Source organism: Strix aluco, chromosome 5, assembly GCF_031877795.1.
Source record: "Strix aluco isolate bStrAlu1 chromosome 5, bStrAlu1.hap1, whole genome shotgun sequence".
Lineage (NCBI taxonomy): Eukaryota > Metazoa > Chordata > Aves > Strigiformes > Strigidae > Strix > Strix aluco.
The window spans coordinates 45,087,194-45,107,386 of NC_133935.1; the positions used below are offsets into that span (position 1 = coordinate 45,087,194).

The 20,193-nt window shown below is 39.0% G+C and overlaps 1 protein-coding gene across 10 annotated transcripts in view; it reads right to left on the reverse strand.

Moving 5' to 3' along the window:
* The window catches only part of NAV3 (neuron navigator 3), a 562,960-nt gene that overhangs the window by 114,142 nt on the left and 428,625 nt on the right, over window positions 1-20,193 (reverse strand). For all 10 annotated transcript variants that reach the window (XM_074827171.1, XM_074827169.1, XM_074827167.1 and 7 more), the window contains 3 exons: window positions 15,606-15,721; window positions 1,427-1,535; window positions 628-1,011 (listed from right to left, as the gene is read on the reverse strand). In XM_074827171.1, the coding sequence (XP_074683272.1) occupies window positions 628-1,011; window positions 1,427-1,535; window positions 15,606-15,721 (609 nt within the window). The remainder of the gene's footprint in view (window positions 1-627; window positions 1,012-1,426; window positions 1,536-15,605; window positions 15,722-20,193) is intronic.

A 20,193-nucleotide genomic window follows, 5' to 3' on the forward strand; every position in this document is an offset into this window, starting at 1 on the left:
TTGAAACAGAGAATGAAGTACCCCAAAGTCAATCAACTGATTAAGCAAACAAAAATAAAAATAATTGTCATTCTTCCTCCTGGGTATGCTAGAAGACTAACCGATACATTCTTTTATGAAAAGATTTTCCTACAGCTCAGATGATATGCACAGTTGAAAAACTGCAATAAAGGCCTATCAGACAGACTACACTAGACAATATCTGAAGTGGAAATAGAGAAAGTCAGTGCCGTCAGCAACTGCTTATCATCAGCTGCATGCAATACCATCTCTACCATCTCAAATAAAACATAAAAATACCAAAAGAAGACCCATCCCAGGGCAAGCAGTGCAAAATGATGGGTAACAGATAAGTAAGAAATTCCAGTAAATAATGAGAAGTACCTGTGCTCTTATCAAAGTGCACAGCAAAGTCATCTTGATGTTAAAGGAGAAGAACTGAATTTGAAGGCAGCTGGGAATATCACTGGCAGTTTAGGGGCTTATTTATGTTTTGGCTTTTTTGTATGTATATTTTTATGTTGCAACCATAATGCAACTTCCACTTGTGTGCCAGAACTTGTTAGAAAAATCCTATTAAACGTGCCAATCATGCATTAGTTCAAATGGGGGAAAAGTGCTACTTACCCACTATTGATGTCATCGGTTCTGAGGCTTTTCCCAAGAATGTCCCCATCACTCATGTAACCACCAACGTCAACTTCAGAGGACATGTCCAAATCACCACTTCCCTTCTCACTCATGTCAATCTGTGAGATATTTCCAAGGCGAGAAACAGCTGCTCGGCGAAGTGGGGTGGTGTACATGAATCTAGAAGGGTCTGTGTGTATGAAGCGGCTTGCACTGCTGCGAGGGTAACCAGCACCCAAGGACGGGGCATCTCCTGCCTGCAGCCGAGGACTGGCCTGCCCCAGCCTCCAAGTCACCGGAGTGGACCGGCTTGTCAAGCTCGGTATGCTTCTCCCGTTCACCTCAGTTGTCACAGTGCTGTCAAAAGTTGTCTCCAATGTGCTGCCAAACAAAATGGAGAAGTCAGTGAACTGTGCTATCTCTGTTCCTGAGAAACAAGGAAAAGCAAAGGCTGGAAAAATGTATATTTTTTTAAAAAGTTCTCTCCCTGTGTGTGTTTCTCCATGTGCACACGTGTTTGTGTATACAATAATCTCTACTTACAAAATAACCTAAAATAAATTTTATAGGCTCCTAAGTAGATGTATATGAAACAGTAACCAGCTTTGTGAATGATTGTATAAGACATTTTGACAGGAAATGATTTTAAAGTCACATTTAAGTTGTTGAGGCAGTCTAGCAAACAGTAAGGTTAGCATCATAGTTAATTTTTCCTTGCAGGTCTCTAATTCTTTCAGTAACTAGTGATACTCTCCTATGGCCCAGATTCTTAGCAGTCTACACAAAACCAGTGTACCTGTGGCTTATCTGGGTCCCTCTAAGGCTGGACATAGTTTCTTCCAAATTCTGTCTCAGGTCTGCTATATTCTTCACTGTTCTCATTCTTCTTGTTTCAGGGTCTTCCCCTGGAAGAAAACAGCAAAACCAGAATAAATTTTAATGCACACAAGTGTATAAGGTTGAATAAAGTGCACACATGTACACACAGCTGAGAATACATGCATATGATTGTAAATAGGCCTGTCCCTTTAATCTTTTAAAAAATAAAACCTCATACTTTCAGTAGTAAAACACACATACACTTATAAATAACATATGACATGTAAAAAACCCACCAAAAAAAATCCTGTTGAAGTATCCCTGTTAGGGCCCAAATCTACTGAAACTCAGATTTACAGTGTTGGGATTTTTATCATCCATAATCAAGGCATGATGCATCCCCAGACCACTTGATACATTACACAGCCCATTTTTCCTCCTTGACATTTTACACAACATGGTGGGAAATAAAGCCACAGTAAATCTGTGTCTGGAAAGAATTGGCATGACTGTTACAACAACTCTTCAGTATGCACTTAACATCCAGGCTATTTCAAAGTACTCTTTAAGTCAGGCACTTAATAAAGCATCTTTCCTGAACTCTAATGGTTTCCTGAAGGGGGAGACTATTCTTCAGATGGGAAAAAAAAAAAATATTCTTCTTGGGATAAAAATCTGAACACTCTAAGCACATGCGTCATTTATACAATTACGGATTTTAACAGTCTTCAAGGATCCATTGTGAAAAGGTAGTCTGGTATCTTGAATAGTGAAGCCCTCAAAACTTCACCTGGAATATCCTGAATAATGTTTACTTCACATGATTATAAAAAAACAAACAGAGGGAAAAAAAAATATTATGTGTTACAAAAGGAAAACATAATAAGCCTCAAAGCAACCTCCAGAAGTCATACATGAAGAAATAAAAAGGCATGATTTCTAGGATATTCATATATCAAGGAATTTTAGTTTGTTTTTCTTTTGGAGAAAAAGAGAATTTCAAAACAAAATCTGTGACATCAAGGCTGGCATTCTGCTTCTGGCTGTGTCCTGTATATGTTGCTTGAAAGAAAGTTGGCAAGAAGCATCATTACTTTAGTTATGTGTACAATGATGAATGTGAAGTGCAAATAATTTCTTTCTGACTCTATCAATGATAAATTTCATGTCATACCTCATTTTGTTAAGTTAATTTTACTCCTCATTCTGGATATATTACCATCAATAATGATATTGTGCAACCACTAAAATTAATATTTCAGCACTCTCATACAGAACAAGCTTTTAATCTGATCTTGGAATCCTCATGACATGGGAAACTGTTTCATCTTTGAATATATCTAACAGGCAATAGTCTGGTGAATTTAAACTCAACAGCGCACAAAAATCAAGATCAGAAATGCAAGCAGAGGCAAAATACCATATAGCATTACAATATTTCACATTTGTAAAATGTAAAATACACGTGCAGATACAAATCTTCAAGTTACTGTATTTCTCATTCTGTTGCCTCCTTTCCGCCCCCCAGGTTTGTGTGTGAGTTTATACAAGATATAAATTCAACAATGTTGATGTCTTTGAAGAAAAGCATGGTGTGTCATCTAAGTGATAAAGCAGGTAGGAGATGTTTGAGAAGAAGGGAAAAGAAAAAAAACCAAACAGATGGTATCCTTTGAAAAGTAGGTAAAATGGGAAAAAAGGAAGGAGGAGATCTTAATGTAGAGCTTGCAAAAAAACTTGCACAAGATAGATATCTGGGAAATACTCAACATGGGGCCAGAAGCAATGAAAATTTTATATTTAACAAAGCATTCTGGAAAACTAAAGCAAAAAAACCCAAAAGAAGACCTATAGGAAAAAATATCTGGTAAGGTAAAAAGATCTCAGGACAACATCTTTTCAAAGGCATGGAAAAAAGTTTGACTTGCAGCAAGACTACAAGTATGGGTTTAACATTGGTTTACATAAAGCATCGGGTTAACACATATAGTGACATTAATTTCAAATGTAAGGGAGAATTCACAGAAGCAAACTATATTTGAACAATGGTTCACTTAAGCTCCTTAATTTTGAGTTTTGACTAGAAGACGAAGCCTTTGAGCTCATTGACAAACTGAACTGCTATTGTACCTTCTTCTGCAGCCCAGGTCCTATCTCTCAAACACTCTGCAGGCAGTTAAGAAAAATTCCAACCCATGACATTCCATACAACTTTTATTTCTTCCCTGATAGGCAAATGATACATGCTACTAGCTAATGTAGCCTGTAGTTGTGGCTCAGTGTCAAGCTAGCTTTCACAGCAATGCCAGTTTGAGGATTTCCCATATACTCTGCCCCGGCTGTCTTCTGACCTCTTTTCTGCAGCCAATCAGTCCAGAAACTTGTTCACTTGTTTGTTTTATCACTCAAACTAAATTCTTTAGTGGTTTAATGATGATCAGTCCATAAACCTCTGGGCTGGCACGATGGAACTGACAATGGGGTCAACACCCAAACAGGGTGGGGACAAGAAGTGGGAATAGAGGCCCAACACTGCTGCCAAACTCTCTATCTTCTCAAGCCACACTCTAAGGGCATGTCCATTCACAGAATTTTGCTCCATAAAATAAACCACCCGTGTGCTAATGTTCACACTCAGATTGAAATGACCACAACTACTCCTGTGTTTCAAGCTGGATGTGTTCAGTCAAGCAGTTTGCAGATCAGTGTACCCATGGATCCCATCTACTGTTTGCAGGGGTTTCTGCACCATCCTGGATATTCCTGTGAGCCAAAAGGGCTCATGCCAAGGCTAAGCTGGAGACCATTAAGAACTGTTAGATTGAACCTGCTGTTGAAAGCCCAGACAGTTCCCATGCAGACTGTCCATGCCTGCCTCTAGGCAGTTGCCTATGGTGCACTCAGTTCTGCACTGTCACTGCCCTTTGCTTTCCCCCCTCTGCCAAGTGCACCCAAATTCACTTCCAGAAGCACGTTATATTCCTGCCACAACACCTATATGGGGGAGACCCAAGACCTCTTTGTTACCTACCTTGCCTCAAATCAGAGGTGAAACAGTAGGCTGTTGGTATAAGACAATTTTCTGTTATAGATAGAAAGGCAAATTCCAGGGTGTAAGCAGGCAGCATTAAAGGCAAAGTAATAAGTCATATTTATTTGACGAAGTGAATATAATTCATATTTGCAGTGACTTTGCCTTTTCATTACTTGTTTATCCTTGTCAGTTGTCCTTTGCTGTATGTTAACACTGGAAATTCTTGTAGCAAAAATGACAGCAACTGTCTTTTTTAATATATAGTATGGTAAATAGCATAACAAAGCCTTAAGGCATAATTGCAATACAAAAAAAAAGGTACATATATATGGCAAACTGCCAAAATATGTTTCCACAGAGGAGAATATTTCACTTTCAGATAAGTTATACCATAAAAGTGGTGTTACTCTATTCTGAAAAGGTGAAAAAATTGAGATTTAATCTCTTTTGATCTCTCAGTGATGCAAAGGGTAATTTCAAAACCTTTCCACCATTTTTTTCTAAAAAAGTTACAACTGAAGTTTTATGATCTTAAAATACTACATAGTGCTACATAGAAAATCCTCATAAATGTAACTATGAAGTGTTTTAAAAATAACTGTTCTTTTTTTCTTTCTATCCTTCTCTTAAGGCCTTATCAATGTGTGAACAAGTCAGAAAGTATAAACAGTTGAACATGATGATTGAGAAATTTTCTGCACTGAGTGCAAGATCCTCAGACCTAACCTGCATCTGACATTACCTACATTTTCAGGACAGCACTGTGGCTCCCCATCTACATCAAGCCTCCTTCTGTACAGAGGACCATAGGGATGGTGAATATGTGTTTTCTTCTGAAAGCTAGCTGCACTGTGTCTGCTAGAAGAGACACTACTGTGCTTATTGCAGCAGTATTGGGACACATGGTATGGGTTCAAAGGGAGCCCAGACTCCTCCAGGCACTTTGTTGCTTATTACTGTGGCCCGCAGCCATCATAGAGTCTATCCATATTTGCATGACCCAACATATCAGAAATGCTCCCTGGCTTGTTATCTCAAGTAATTCTGTTTTGTATGCTGAAGAAAAGCCATCCTATTTCATACATGGAGAGACTGGGATAAGACTAAAACCAGAGCACCCTGAAACCTTCTGTCAAAATTCTGTTCCTCTTACAAGAAATTATGATGCAAATATTTTACTGACCCCATGAAATATAATCTGCTCAAATCACTTGTAGCTTCATCACTTATGTTAAACATGAATATTCTAAAAGATTATGCCCAAATTCTTGCCTATAAACAGTGAACCATTACAGGTACCCTCAATTCCTAGAGACACATTCATTTCTTCCATTGTGTGAGATATGTACACAGGAAATCAAAATAAACTTTTTACAGAGATCACTAAATACCCACATTAAACTTTTACGTTCACATTTCTGAAGCTCACCCATAATTGCACATTTAATAATCCTGTTCATAATCATTTCAGTACTTCTGTACATGTAATTACAGCCCAAAGCAGATAAATGTGAAAATAATAATTCCATTAATTGTCTGATTTTCATAAAAGGATTTACAAATAATAAGCAGCTCCCCAGAGAATTGTCTGTTCTTAAATATTAACTCCATTCTCAAAGGAAAGTATGAGCTTTACTCTGCAGGTGGGGAAACTGAGGCTTACAAGGGAACAGGGATTTGCTCAGTGGCATACAGCTGAAGAGGAGCAGGGGCATGGGGAGAGCTCAGCTCCCTTTGCTAAGAAGCTTCTAGTCTCTAGGACAAGCCCCTTTTAGCATACTGCTATAGTCTAATAATAAAAGGAATGCATAAAAAGAGAATTCTTAGTTTTTTGTTATTTTGAGATGATAGCTTTTTACATTATACACAGAGCAAAAATTTTATCCTGAATGCTTAAACACAATCAGGCATAACATATCCACCAGCAAAGAAGCTCCAGGCTAGACAAATGCTATATAATCTTGAAAAAGCAAGCAGCCACTTCAACCATTTGACTGGCTGAAGAACAAAGCTTTGGAAATGAACACTTTGAGCACTCATAAAGGGCTGAGAGATGAAAAGTAAAGCCAGTAACACAGAAGCCTTTTGAAGCACCTATGGATATGGACTTCAAATGCTCACTGGCATGCACTGATATAACAAAACTGGTTATTTAAACTAAACTGAAATCCTGGCACTTACAATTCTGTGTATAGGTGTGAAATTATGAGCAGGGGAGAAGGGGGAAGCAATACTGGAGGGACAATTTGTAGGTAGGCCGAGACAGTTTCTATCTAAACCAGACCTTGGATTCAAGATTTCAATTTTAAATTCATGAGAACAAATGTCATTAAAATTAAATTATTTATGAGTAAACTAGAAGCACTTAAATGTTTCACCTTATTTTTTCAAACAGCTAAGCATGCTATGCCAAATTATTCACAGGCTGTTGCTGCCCATGCACTCATCAAAAGTGATGTAGACATTTGTCCTCATTTCACACAGTCTTTAGAGGTAAGAGTAAGCAAACAAGGAATAAAGGGCTAGATCGTATTTTTGCATACTATTGCCAATAAACCCAGTTCTGTCTTCTGAAATCACTGTTAAGATCAAAAATCTGCTCCTTGCAGATATGTGCTAACACTTGGGTCTCCTCCTGCCCTTCCTGATGTCAAGCCAAAGTTAACTTACCTAAAATATCAGTATAAAGGACCTGTTCTAGGTCTCCCAGCATTGTTATTATGACATCTTCATCCAGATGTGCTGTTCCTTCACGCAAGCAGCCTTCCTCCTCCTCCTCTGCCCAGTTCCTGCTGGGGAAATGCGATGTGCAGGATGCATTTTCATCATCTGATTTTCCCCTCTCCTCATTGTCAGTCTCAAAGCCTTCACCTGTATGCTGGTCTCCCGACCTCCTGGATGTTCTGCTTCCAGCAGGTGGTATTGCCTGAAACGTTTGGGGTAAGGTGAGGCTGGAGTGGCAGAGAGAGTGCACTGACTGCGAGAGTGCCTTGGAAAGGGTGCCTCTGCTCCCAGCTTCTGCTTCCTGCTGATGGCAACTCTGGCTGGACTTGGAGGCGTTTCCAAACCAGTTCTCCCTGTATGAGTATCGCCTTTTCTCCCCTTCGCTGATGAGCGTGAGATTGGTTAGAGACTTCTGCTTCTGAAGTCGAACACACCCTCTTCTAACCTCCTTGCCTTTAAACACTGACAGTTCAGCAGATCGCTGCATCTTTCCGACTAGGGCTTCACCTCAGTTAGACTTCATATTTCTGAGACGGACAGCAGTTCAGTTCTCCTGAAAGGTCTGGGAGGTGACCCCTCCAGCACCGCACGCTGCATGTAGCAGGTAGCACATACTTGCACTCACAATGAAAAGCACAGCTCAAACATGCAGTGTACGTACTGTAAATGACTAGACAGGCACAGTCATTTTTAAAATTACACTGCTGTCTCTGCTAAGCCACTTCTCTCCCGTCACATTAATCTGCAGTACTTACAGTAATTTTCACTTAGATTTCTCTCAAGCAGAAGAGAGTTGATCAAACACTCTGCTCCAGCACAGAAGTAATCCCAAAAGCCAACTGTGTTTTCCTCTCTCCATCCAATCACTGGTCTCATCCGAGCGGTGGGCCTGCATCTCTGTCTACAGCTGCTGCCTTCTGAAATCCAAAGTAGGCACAAGTGCTGTCTTGGGCTTTCCCCTCCCTCCTCACCAGATCATGACTGATGCTGGTGCATGGCTCTTCACTTTAGATGGGCTGACACAGAACTGCAAGTACAGCCTCCACGTCAGAGCTCAATAAAGAGCCAAAATTAACCACTGAAGCAAAGCTCTGCACAAGCCTCCTTACATTTTAGTATTCAACCTGCATTCCCAGATATATGACTCTTCTCTGCTACTGCAGTGAATGCTGCTGGCTGCCATGGCAGCAAACATCCTGGTGAATTAAACCGGAGACACAGAAGCCTCTGCCCAGTATACAGTGCCACAGGTTTCAAGACACAGCTTCACCTGAATGGGATGCTACAGTAACAGACCTAGCTCACAGTTAAATCCTATTTTTCTCCCCAAAAGGTAAGGATGACAAACTATTTCTTCCATAACACTGCTACTCCCTGTGCAGGAAGCTAGAAGATTTACAAATGGACCTTCAGTCTTCCAATTTCTGCTCTAAATAAAAATATACAATTTAAGATCATAAAGAAGCTAAAAAATGGAACACAACAGTGCCTACCTGGTAAGGATTATTAAAGGAAATATTTAATTTCTTTCTCCTTAAAATATACCTTGTTTGCATCTCTGTGAGATTCAGAGGCTAGTATGGAATTAAAAAGCTGTAATACAACATTGTTTCACAATCTTCTGAAGAAAACCTATTAATGGAATAGTAATTTTTTTATAAAGCAACTCAGTATCATGTCTGAACTAAGTTCAGCAGTTCTAAATGTTGTTCTTAAATACATTATCAAGAGAGAAAGAAGACTTATGTTCAAATATATACCATTTCTCACAGTGAAAAAGATACTAGTCCCAGAAATAATAGACAGATGAACAAAGAACTAGCTGAATTGCATTCTAATTTTTTAGATACAAATGTTTTATCTAGGAGCAATTAATTTCATAAAACATTAAGGAGAAATCTATAGATATGAAAATCATTGTATAACAATATACTGCTTTTGTCAGTGTGAAAATATGGTCGTCTCAAATCCCTACCTGAGAAACCTTGACCTGAGAAACCTTTAAAAATGCCACTCTAAGAATTACAGACTGTTTGAAGATTTCCTGTATGAATAAATGGGTGTTAACAGAAGTCTTGCTTTTTGCTGGATCGCTTCACAGTTTTTAAAGATATACATGGGAGAAACTTCTTAGAAATTTTAAAAGAAGGGTACATTTTTTCCTAGGTGACTCTCATAAACACAGAACTAATCTAGAAAAAAAATCAGTAGTCTCAAGCAATGATGGTTTTCCATATTACGTCACTGACAGATTCCTAGAAAGACAGGGTCCGCAGCAAGAGGAGATAGCACTCCCCTCCCCACCTAGCCCACAAAGTCAGAGGAGAGAAGAAGAATGCTCTGTCAGCCTGATTACAAAATCATCCCAAATATTAAATGCCCGCCACTTCTTCAGCATGGAAAAAAAAGGTAAGACTGCTGTGTTTACTCCCAGGGTCTGCCAATTGCAGTGGCATATGGGCCCTTAAAAGGTTTTTATGAATCTGCTGGTGCTGAGGAAGCAGAGCTCCAGCACTGCCTGCGTGCTCCCGCATCGGTACGCACTGCCGGCACCGTGTGGCTGCAGCAGCCTGTTCAGCATGGCTGAGGAAGCTGTTGAGGTTGTTAGAAAGGCTTCACACGGCTGTATTTACAACAGGGAAATTGTAAAATGAAGGTCAGTCTCACTCTTTTCCCACTCAGTGGTTTTAAAACCTCAACATGTACTCAAATTGGTACAGTATTCTAAATTGCTATGTTTCAAATTAATAGGAAGAACAATGATATGGCCCCGTGCGGCACTGCTGTGCAGTAGGATCACAAGAACAGGATATTTTCCTACCATAAACACCAAGGCTGAATCTCCCCTCGATAACCCAAATAAATGAATGGCAACTTCCTCACCTGCCCTTTCATGCCCGAACAGCTATGGTCAGTGGCTTGTCTCCACGGTCAGCTGCAGTCAGGTATGGACCTGCTCTGCCTCCACACCAAGCTCACGGCACGCGTGCCTGGTCATATGTGGCAGTCATTACTGCCATGCTCTATGTGGTCTCAGTAAGCCCTGCGGACAGGGCTAAGCATTGCTGTGCTAGGGAAGCAATGCATGGTGCGGCCACTCAGCTCTGAGCAGGAATAGACCAGATACTGCCAGAACTGGCCAGGTACATTTAGTTCTCTTTCCAGCTTGGAGCAGGAAAACTTATGGCAGGGGATGAAAAGTCTTCACCCTATGAGCCATGCCAAACCTCACGTATGGTGTTGGCAATAGGTGCTACACCACTCCAGGCTAGAAGGGGTCTCTGGCAGGGATACAGCTGGGTCCTGGGCAACCCAGTGCGTCTCAGTGTCTGTGCTGACATGTTTCTTCTCCCGCCTGAGCTATTCACTGCAGCCCAGCTCCAGCATGACACAGGTCACGGACCATCATCCAGACATGGGAATGACACCTGAACTGTGTGGGAGCCACATAAGGGTAGCTGGCAGCTCCAGCATCCACCTGTCTCAGTTTCTTTTCTACATACATTAAAAACACAGTGAGTCAAATACTGGGATATGGAGGTACTGAGGCTAATCACACAACCTTCATTCAGCCTTCATGCACGCAAACACTATATTACAGCCCTTAATTACTAGGTTATATCAATTTTTCTCCCATTAATCCCATTGCCTCACTTGGTAGACATGCCATCATTATCATCCTCAGATACAGCATATACATATGTACATCTTGGACTCAGCAGAAAGAATACTGAATTCACCCTTCCATTTTACCAAACCTCTCTACAGGGTGTTATTTGACAAAACATAACATTGTAATGTGGAAAATTCACAGTTTATGGAAAAATACTTTTGTAAAGCTCATCCCTCCATTTTAAAATTATGAAATATAGCAACAAGCAAATACATCTTTCTAAACTAAGAAGACAGTATAGGAGACCAGAGGACAGAAAATGTCATGACAGAGCATTATTGCCCAATTACCTTGCAATTCAATATATTCCCCACTCACCACGCAGGAATATGTTTAAATCAAGAACAGCACAGGGAACTTCCCCAACCCGTCACAGTCAGTGTAATGTATTATCTTATTTTTACTCTCTTTCATAAAAGGAATTATAGAAATGATTTTAAGAACTAATAATCTAGGGAAAAATTTCGCTGTCAGATAAGACCTTCTTTGAAGTCTCTAGATAGTTTGGAGACTTACAAATTAATTATGCAATAGATCTGCAAATGCATAAGATTATGAATCTCTGCAGCCAAGCTTACTTGAAAAAAATTTGTAAACTATTTCTACACCTATTAATTATTTCTTTCAGACAACAGAAAATGAAGCACAGGAAAAATAAAAGCTTGAAAACTGGATGTTTTTATGCTAATCCTACCATTGATATTGGTGTATAACTCTTAAAATTGCTCTTTCATTTCTGCTTCATCCCTCAGATTTTTTATAATTAGTCAATATTTGTAAATTCATGAATAATTATTTAATCAAACACTTTGCATTAAGCTCTTTGAACATGTAAACACTTGTTAAAGCTGAACTCTATCACTGATCTCATAAAAGAATACTTTGTAGTTACTGATATGTACAGTTTACAATAGATTATTAAATAATTAACTTACTGACATCCTTCTCCAATAAACTTGCAGCAGAGACTGATAAATGTCACAGCTACTACAAGTAGAAATACTGGGTAAGAAAGTCTGAACAACATATTCCTAGTTATACCATGAAAAACAAGTCAACCTGGATTACTTTATTAGCCTTTCTTTTCTTTCTCGTTTTAAAATCCTGTCTTTAAAGTTATACTCCAGTTTTGCAGAAACATAGATATTGAGTAGTCTTGTTGAGGCAACTGGTATATAAAGTACATGTAAGAAAGTGTTCATGCATGACTGCAGAATTGGTCCTTATTTAGGACTCCCAAATTTCTGTCTGGGATTTCTTGGACAGAAATCTACACATCTGTGTGCCACATGCACAATGAGTCTACCGTACGCAGAGTGCACCAAAATTACTGTACAGGTGACCCATGCCTACAAATGGGACTCACTCAGCATGTGTATAGGTATCACTGGCAGCGTTCATGCAGTGGGGGATCCAAGCTGTGCAGGAACTACTGCACGTGCTGTACTGCTGATGTGCACATGCATCATGGAAACACCTGGGACTCCTCTGGCTGAGCTATGGAATATTCAGAGGGGAAAAAAAAAGTAGGAAAAAAGTCTAAAGCACTTCAGATCACATCTGGAACAAATTCCCAGCAGAGATGGAGGAACAGTGAAGAAACGTAGATTTACAGTAGCTCTACCAAGAGGCAGAACTGGCTTTAGGCATAAGCCATGTGGGAAATTACCTAGGGCAGCAGATTGATGGTTACAAGCTAAAAATAAAGAGGTTGTTCAGTTAATCAGGGCCACACTTTTAGGTCCACGCCTACACCAGCCTCACCACCTCCCTTGCCTTCCAGCATCATCCTTCTCTCATAGCTGTGCAAATAAAACTAAGTGATCACTTGCAGAGTAGCGGGCAGGAAACAAGCGGCTTGCGCTCTGACTTCGTCCCAGCTTTTCACCAGCTCTGAGCTGGAAGACAGGAGCATTTTAAAGGTAACCAGCTCCCTTAGAAACAGGGAGGAAGACAGAGCAGAGGAGAGCCGGAAACTACCCCTACAGCATCTCGCTTTCCCTCCTTACTTCCTCAGCACTCGTGTTGACAGCAGCAAAGGGATGTGAACTGCCTTGCTGGGCGCAGAAAACAGCCATGACTGTTCACCACAAGAACAAGGAACTTAGCTTGGTTTTGGTATCCTGTTTTGGTATCCTGAATCACTCGAGAAGAATAGTGCCTGACCAACCACTCCTAAATCTTTTTAAAATTATTTTTTCCGCATCCAAGTCTTGCCTATATTGTGGAAAAGTCTTGAACCAGCCATTCTTACAGCATTAAGTTTGATTGGCTGATTTTGCCCTGAAGTGGATTAGGAGCTCTCATTATGATCTGCTTGGCTGGTTATGGGAGCAGTTGTCTTCAGTCAAGAGACAGTAACAAACATAGGTGTGTAAATATACTGAAAGTAGAGAAACAGTTTATACAATGATATAGGCTAAGATATCTTAGTCCTGAGCATGTTAGCCTTACTTGCAAATATTTGGCACTGTAAAAATAATAAAGACTGATGAAGCAGAAACACAATACAGGTGGGACAGCACTTTATGAACACACTCCTACAAACTGTTTAGTGGTTTCCACAGATGTTCAGTTCCTTGCATAATCCCTATTAATCCTTATTGCATACCAATACATTGTGCTAGTGTGTTTGGCTACCAAGTTGCAAAATCTTGAGATAATATAAAGATGATGCCCATCCACAGCAGCAGTGGAAGATTTCAGTTAATATCAAGGCAATCAGGTAAATCAAGGATATCAGGTAAGACTTTCAGGTAATATCAAGGTGAAAGAAACTCTGGATCCATCTCTTAACACCCTGAATATAAGTGACCAGATCAAGGAAATAACCCTTGCATAGCTCCTTGCTACTACTGGTATAATCCTATGATCATACCAGAATAAAGATGTTCATAAGGAATATAACTTAATTTTCCTTTCTCATGGCTAATTAATCATGGAATACTTCCCTGAACAGCCATCACATGAGGTTTTTTTCCATGCAGATTCACCAATGACAGAATCATCAATGACTTGGTGATAGTTCACCAATGCAGACAATTATTTATTCAGCAAATGTAGTACTTGATCCATTCATTCTTTTTGCTGCTAACAGCCAGTTATAGGTGACACACATCTGTTTTCCTCTGTATACAACAAACCATTGCCCACATTTTCCCAGTGGTTCTGCTTTGCTGCCTGTTATGTCAGTCAACAGCTAATGCCAGAGTCTGAATAATCAGATTAGAAACATCTCTGATGTCTAGTGCCCTTTATGCCATTTTCTTCTTTTTGATGTTGTTCCACTTTTGTTCGGAACAGTAAAAGGCCACCAGACATGATATCCCATTTGGTCATTTCAGCAGGTACTGAATCAACATCTTATTTTTTAGCATCTCTGTGGATAATTCCTTGAAGCATCTTTTGATTAGTGTAAGTATGTCAATTATACTCTTTATACATGCAAGACCAATGAGTCTGATTTCTGGATTAATTAAAATAATTTTTTAACTTTAATTTTAGCAGGCATGCGGCACCTCCAGGGAACATTTCACCATGTTTCAGGGTGACATATTTATCACAAAAGCTGGCTGTGCAAATAAGGGATGTTAGACTCAGAAAAATTCCAAAGGGACTGGGACAAACCAGGACAAAACCTCAATTTCACTATGAGTCAGCTAAATGCCGAGGCAGTCCCACAAAGCTTGGGCATCTGATTTCCCTTCTGGTGGAAAGATAATTTTAGACTGATGTGTCAAATTAGTGCTTTAAGTGAGTTATATCCTGTGTAAGAAGAACCACATGACTCGTTATAAATCCATTTGAATGTTAAAAATTTGGAGTAAAAGGGCAAAACTACAGGTGAATCCAGTGGGACAGGATTTCACTTGTTATTAATGTAAAAATGATAATGAGAGTAAGAATGCTAATGAAAAAAAACCCAAAACAACAACAAAAAATAAATCCCAAAACCTCAACAAAACAGCTCAGGCAAAGAGTCCCTTTGAAAGAACTCCCACAGAACCCTGCAGTGCAATTCAGTCCTGATGAGAAAGTCAGCTGTGACACACTTTGCTTTTTGCATCCACAGGTAGAGTTATGGACAGATCCTGGGCTGATTTAAATCAGCATGGGTCTGATGACTTCAAAGGAATTATTCCAAGATGATTAAAAAAAAAAAACCCTCACAACTGTAACCTAATAAGGACTTTATTCCAGGTTTACAGGAATTCCAGAACACAACCTTTAGCAGCTTAACTCTAGTAGCAGCTTAAAAGTCAGGTACAATGGTAAGGACTTGTACATTTTCTGAATATAGATTAATTTATAAAAGCAAAATATATCTTATGTAATTTATGTCTCATTTCTGATGTTATGATTTAATTTGATGATCTTCAACAAAAGTGTCAAACATTCTGAAGTTGACTTTGGAAGTTGGCATTCTGAAGTTGACTCTCGGACCATTCAGTATGACTGAAGTATAATAATGAGTTGAAACCCTAGCTTGTGAGAGCCCAGTTTCTGCAAAATGATGAAGAGGATATTTGAACAGAAGGAGTCAGTTCAGATAAGAGAACTTTACATTTGAAAGCACTAACTGTGCATGACCCAAATTTTCTGCAAATTTAACATCACTTATGAATAGAGGTCAGAAGTATTATTTCAACACATTGCAAAGCTTCTGGTAAGAAACAGATGTAAATAAAGAAGTTCACAGGCTTCTCCTGACTTATTCCTACTCACCAGATATCTCCTCTAGGCACTGTTTGGCAGTCTTACTGAACGACAAATCCATTTTAGTAGGACTGGTGCAGGAGTCAGCATGTGGTAAAGAGGTACTGTCATTTTCTGAGAGAGTTCTGAAATCAAGAAAGTATACTGATTATTATTGTCTGTCATTCATGTATTAATGGAAACAAATGTTATTTCCAGCTCTTGTATCACTATATGGTGAAAACCCCAAAAATGTCACATTCTTACTGTGTTAGTTTGACTTCAGCTACACAAATTTGCAAGGAACTAGGAATTCCCCTCAGTCTATCTCTGCAGGAACAACTCAGAGCTAATGCCAGGATATTTGGAGCCATTTTGTTTCCTTGCTTTTTCTCTGCAAGAGGTGTTAAACAGATATAGGCAGAATCCATTTAAACTGGTTAATTCACAGCCCTGCACATACATAAGGGAAATGAAAACTTGTAATTGCTGAAATATTAAGCAAGAAAGGCCATGTGGGAAGAAGCTTATGCAAGGCTGGAATGGAAATCTGGCCCAGATATTTAAATCTATGTGCAACTTCTTTTGAAAATGGCCCTTATATAACTCTGGGGAAATGGGATAATACAAGTTTTTCCATTAACTTGCTAATAAATAGCCCGTATTTTCTTTGATGGTATATTTCTGTGGATATCACTGACAAATTATAATGGGTACCCTTTGTTGAATACAGTTATTTGCTGTTGCATAATGGTAAATAGTAAGAAATACACAAGCACATGGGTTATAATACAAAATAGATCACACGATTACTGTCTCTTCTTAAGGAACAGCTGTAGCATCTAGTTTACACAGGAAATGTTTAACTACAATGCCATTAAATAGCAACATGTACCACATTTGTATACAGTAAAAGAATATATCTAAAGATATACTAGCCACTTTTTGAAATAAAATTTAAAAAAGTCTTCACTTAGAGCATAAGTTCTTCCAGCTTTTCTGACATGAATAGCACACTCAGTCTTTTTATTTCTTAAAAGACTAGTGAAATATTTATAGCCTAATTTTAAAATGTAACATTTATAGTTTAGTTCTCAAAGTTCACCATAAAGTGTTTCCAATGACCAACCAAACTGTAAGCACATTTAACTGTGTGATGAATGTGCATTTTATAAATATAGCTGATAAAAACAGTGACTTATCTCCCAAAATAACTTTATAGCAACTTATTTTATGAAATAACTTTCCAGTTAAAATTTTCTTCAAAGTTACTTTAATGAATGGATTTGTTCAGTAATTCATGACAGTAACTGAGGGAGCAGATATGTGCACGTACAATGGCACAAATACTGTTGTCGTGGAATCTGTTGATTAGAATAATTTGACTCTACTTACACAGAATAGAAGCGTAAATGATGAATGGTCTGATGCACTGTCTTATCAATTTCTGTACTTTTGGGATGCTGCGAATGGACAACTACTCTATAAAAACCAATTTTTGGTTCTCATCTACTATTTCTCTCTGTCACACACTACGGGAAACACAAGCTCAGCACGTGTTGCAAGGTTATCTATGTCCTACCAACCTTGAATGTAATTTTACATTTGGTGCTTGAGGTCAGTGTCTTAAAAAGCCCACTCTATTCCTCCCCAATGAACACACACCAAAATTCCACAGTCCCACCTGCTTTCCCATATTGCTTCAAATCATCAAAATGAAGGAGGTGTTATGTCTATTTTCACCAAAAGCCACTCTGAGAGGCCATGAATGCTCATGAGTACTCCTGTCTGGGTTTAGTGCTGAGACTTTGTGCTGGATCAGTTCAGGGCAAACCATCAGCCCAAACACACATCTCAGAAAAAGGCACTTACAATAATGGTGAAGGTAACTGAATTGGTCTGCAGTATTTTTGTTAAACCCAAGTCATGGAGCTTCTGGGGCTGGAGCCAGAGTGAGGCTAGAGTTTGTTAAGAGGAACACTGGAAAAGAGTAGGTTGCTTTTGGTCTTGTAGGAAGAGCACCCAGCTAGGTGGGTGCAGTTCAAGTATTCCTAGCACTCTCCACAAAATGTATATGGAGTTTACATCAGTCCATCTCTGGTTAGAAAAAAAAAGAGAAGCTTGTTGCCTGTTCTCGTTCTGACCTTATGGCATTGCATTCCTGATTGTAAAACTGTTCGACCATCAATGACTGCATCAACCCAGAAGGGTGATGCAAACCCTTTCCTGAGCGACAAAGAGCTTTCTATGTAAGCTATCTTCTAAGAGAGGATAGAATGGATCCATTCCTGTTTATCTGAACATCTATAATCAGAAAAGGATTAAATGATCTGGACCCCCATCCGTCACCAATATCCAATATTTGCACTGATTCTTCATCTAGTGAGTGAGGATATGTAAAACAGAACTTCAGTGATCTAGATTGCCCTCTGGCAGTGACTATTGCTTATAAAGTCAACACAGATGAATACATAACTCATTACTGATGCATGGGAACATAGTTTTGTGTTAGAAAGACTGTATCTCCCTCCAAGAGTACGAAGAAGTAATGAGTGACTTACAGCAACTAAGTAAACTTCAGCATGATGAGTGAAACTGTTTACTTAAAATAACAATGAATATAATTTTTCACCTGTTCACAACTTTGCTTGCACAGGCCACTTCAAAACTTTAGAGATATACCAAATAACAATTAAAGCACATTTCAGTTCTTCAGTGTTTTGTTGGCTTTTTTTTTTTTTTTTCATTTTCAAAAACCTGATGTAGTTATAACCAGGAAGATAAGTTGAAAAACAATGTGAGAAGAGATATTTGCAAATATTTCCATTACAGATTTTAGAATCTGATTTGTAGGATTAATTGCAGAACAAAATCCAGTTTCTGGGACACAAGATGACTAGAATCTAAGCCTTAAAGTAAAAATACTGAACAGCAAAGATCATATAACGCTAGCAATTTAAAAATGTTTGATTTAATTTGTAGAAAGCAAGCCATGGAAACACCAACCAAATGTAAATATGATGTGGTTTTCTTAAATTTATAGGCAGCCTGAACTAACAGATCTAAGAAGCACGAAATGTCCCTTTTATCTTACTTGAAACTTGGAAGTTTAAATATAATGTAAAATGAATGTGATTTGCTATCAAAATAAATAACTAAGGAACTGCTATACTGATTTCATTCAGAATTTTTATGTTTATTTTGGTAAAAACATCAATGATTCTAATTATCTGAGGCGACAACAGAAGTCCAACAGAGGACTATGGATTTTGCAGCAGTCTAAGTTCTGCTTACTTGAGAAAATTGGTTATTTAATATGGAAATGATGGGCCAAAAGGCACCTGCTCAGTCACTGGGCAGCTGAAGTGCCCCAAGGAGGAACCTGGGGATGGGGGTTTCATCAAGAGCTCTTCTTTCACCAGGTCTCTACTGGGTTGCCAGCTGCCAGCACTTCCACAGCAGCCCTGCCTTTTGGTGCATGATTGCCAAGGCCTTTCTTTTTTCTGGACTTGAGCTCAGCTCAGATGGGCTGAGAGTGATCTAGGGGTGAAAAACTTCCATGCAAAATCATGTAGGAGGTTCAGCTCTTGGGTAACAAGGAGGTCCAGGTATAGACTGGGTGCCTAAAACAGCAAGTTACTTTGCTCTAGGCCTGTAACAGGTTATGATACATTGGACCAAGCATGTAGATGCCTCTTTGCTTAGCTCAACCATCCCAATTAAAAAAAAAAGGAAGGTGAAACTGTGAGATGTCTTCCCCTATACATCTGGCTTTTACTTCTTTCTGTGGGACATATTAATCCTATGAATGATTCAAGTGATTTCTACAGGACTGCAGCACAGATTAAGCTCAAGGAAAGCAAACATCAAATTAAAAGATCTTCTCATTAACCTTACACATTGGCTTCAATGAATGGCCAGCTATCCTCTACCATTCACAGCCCACTGCCTTAAAAAAAATTAATTCTCGCATCTCTCCTGATATCAAGAAAAGTGAAAAGAGTTTCAGTTTAGTCAAAGCAACCTTGTTGATATTTCTTCCAGTGCTGTGCATCTGCAGCACAGGTTAATTTGGGCAACCATCATGAAAACAGGACAATCTGTTTTCTATTTTAATCATGGCAATTAGAGAATATATTTATCCCCAACCCACTGAGTTCCATGCTACCTATTTCTAAGAGTATCAAACTCTCTTAATGGGACAAATCCTGCTCTCAATCACACCTGCACAAGCTCATTCAGTTTGATTAAAATGAGCCTGTACAGGAGTAATTAAGAACAGAATTTGGAACACCACTTAATAAGCTGTCTTTAATGCAGCCAGTCATTTCCTGTCTCTAACGAAATAGCCAACTTTTGACAAACATAGATAACATCAAAGATTTGTTTGGTTTTTACTCCACATTCCAAAAGTTATCAGATGAATATGCTGGGTTTTTTTCCAACATCTGTCTGAGGTGCAGTTCTCTTGAATGTGTATCACTGTCAGTGTAACAGACTGGCAGGACCACATCTGGAACATGAGCAGTTTGATCACCCATGTTCAAGACATGCGAGTTAAATTGGGAACAGCTGCAGCGAACGCCTACTAGGATGCTCATGGGGAAGAAGAAACCCT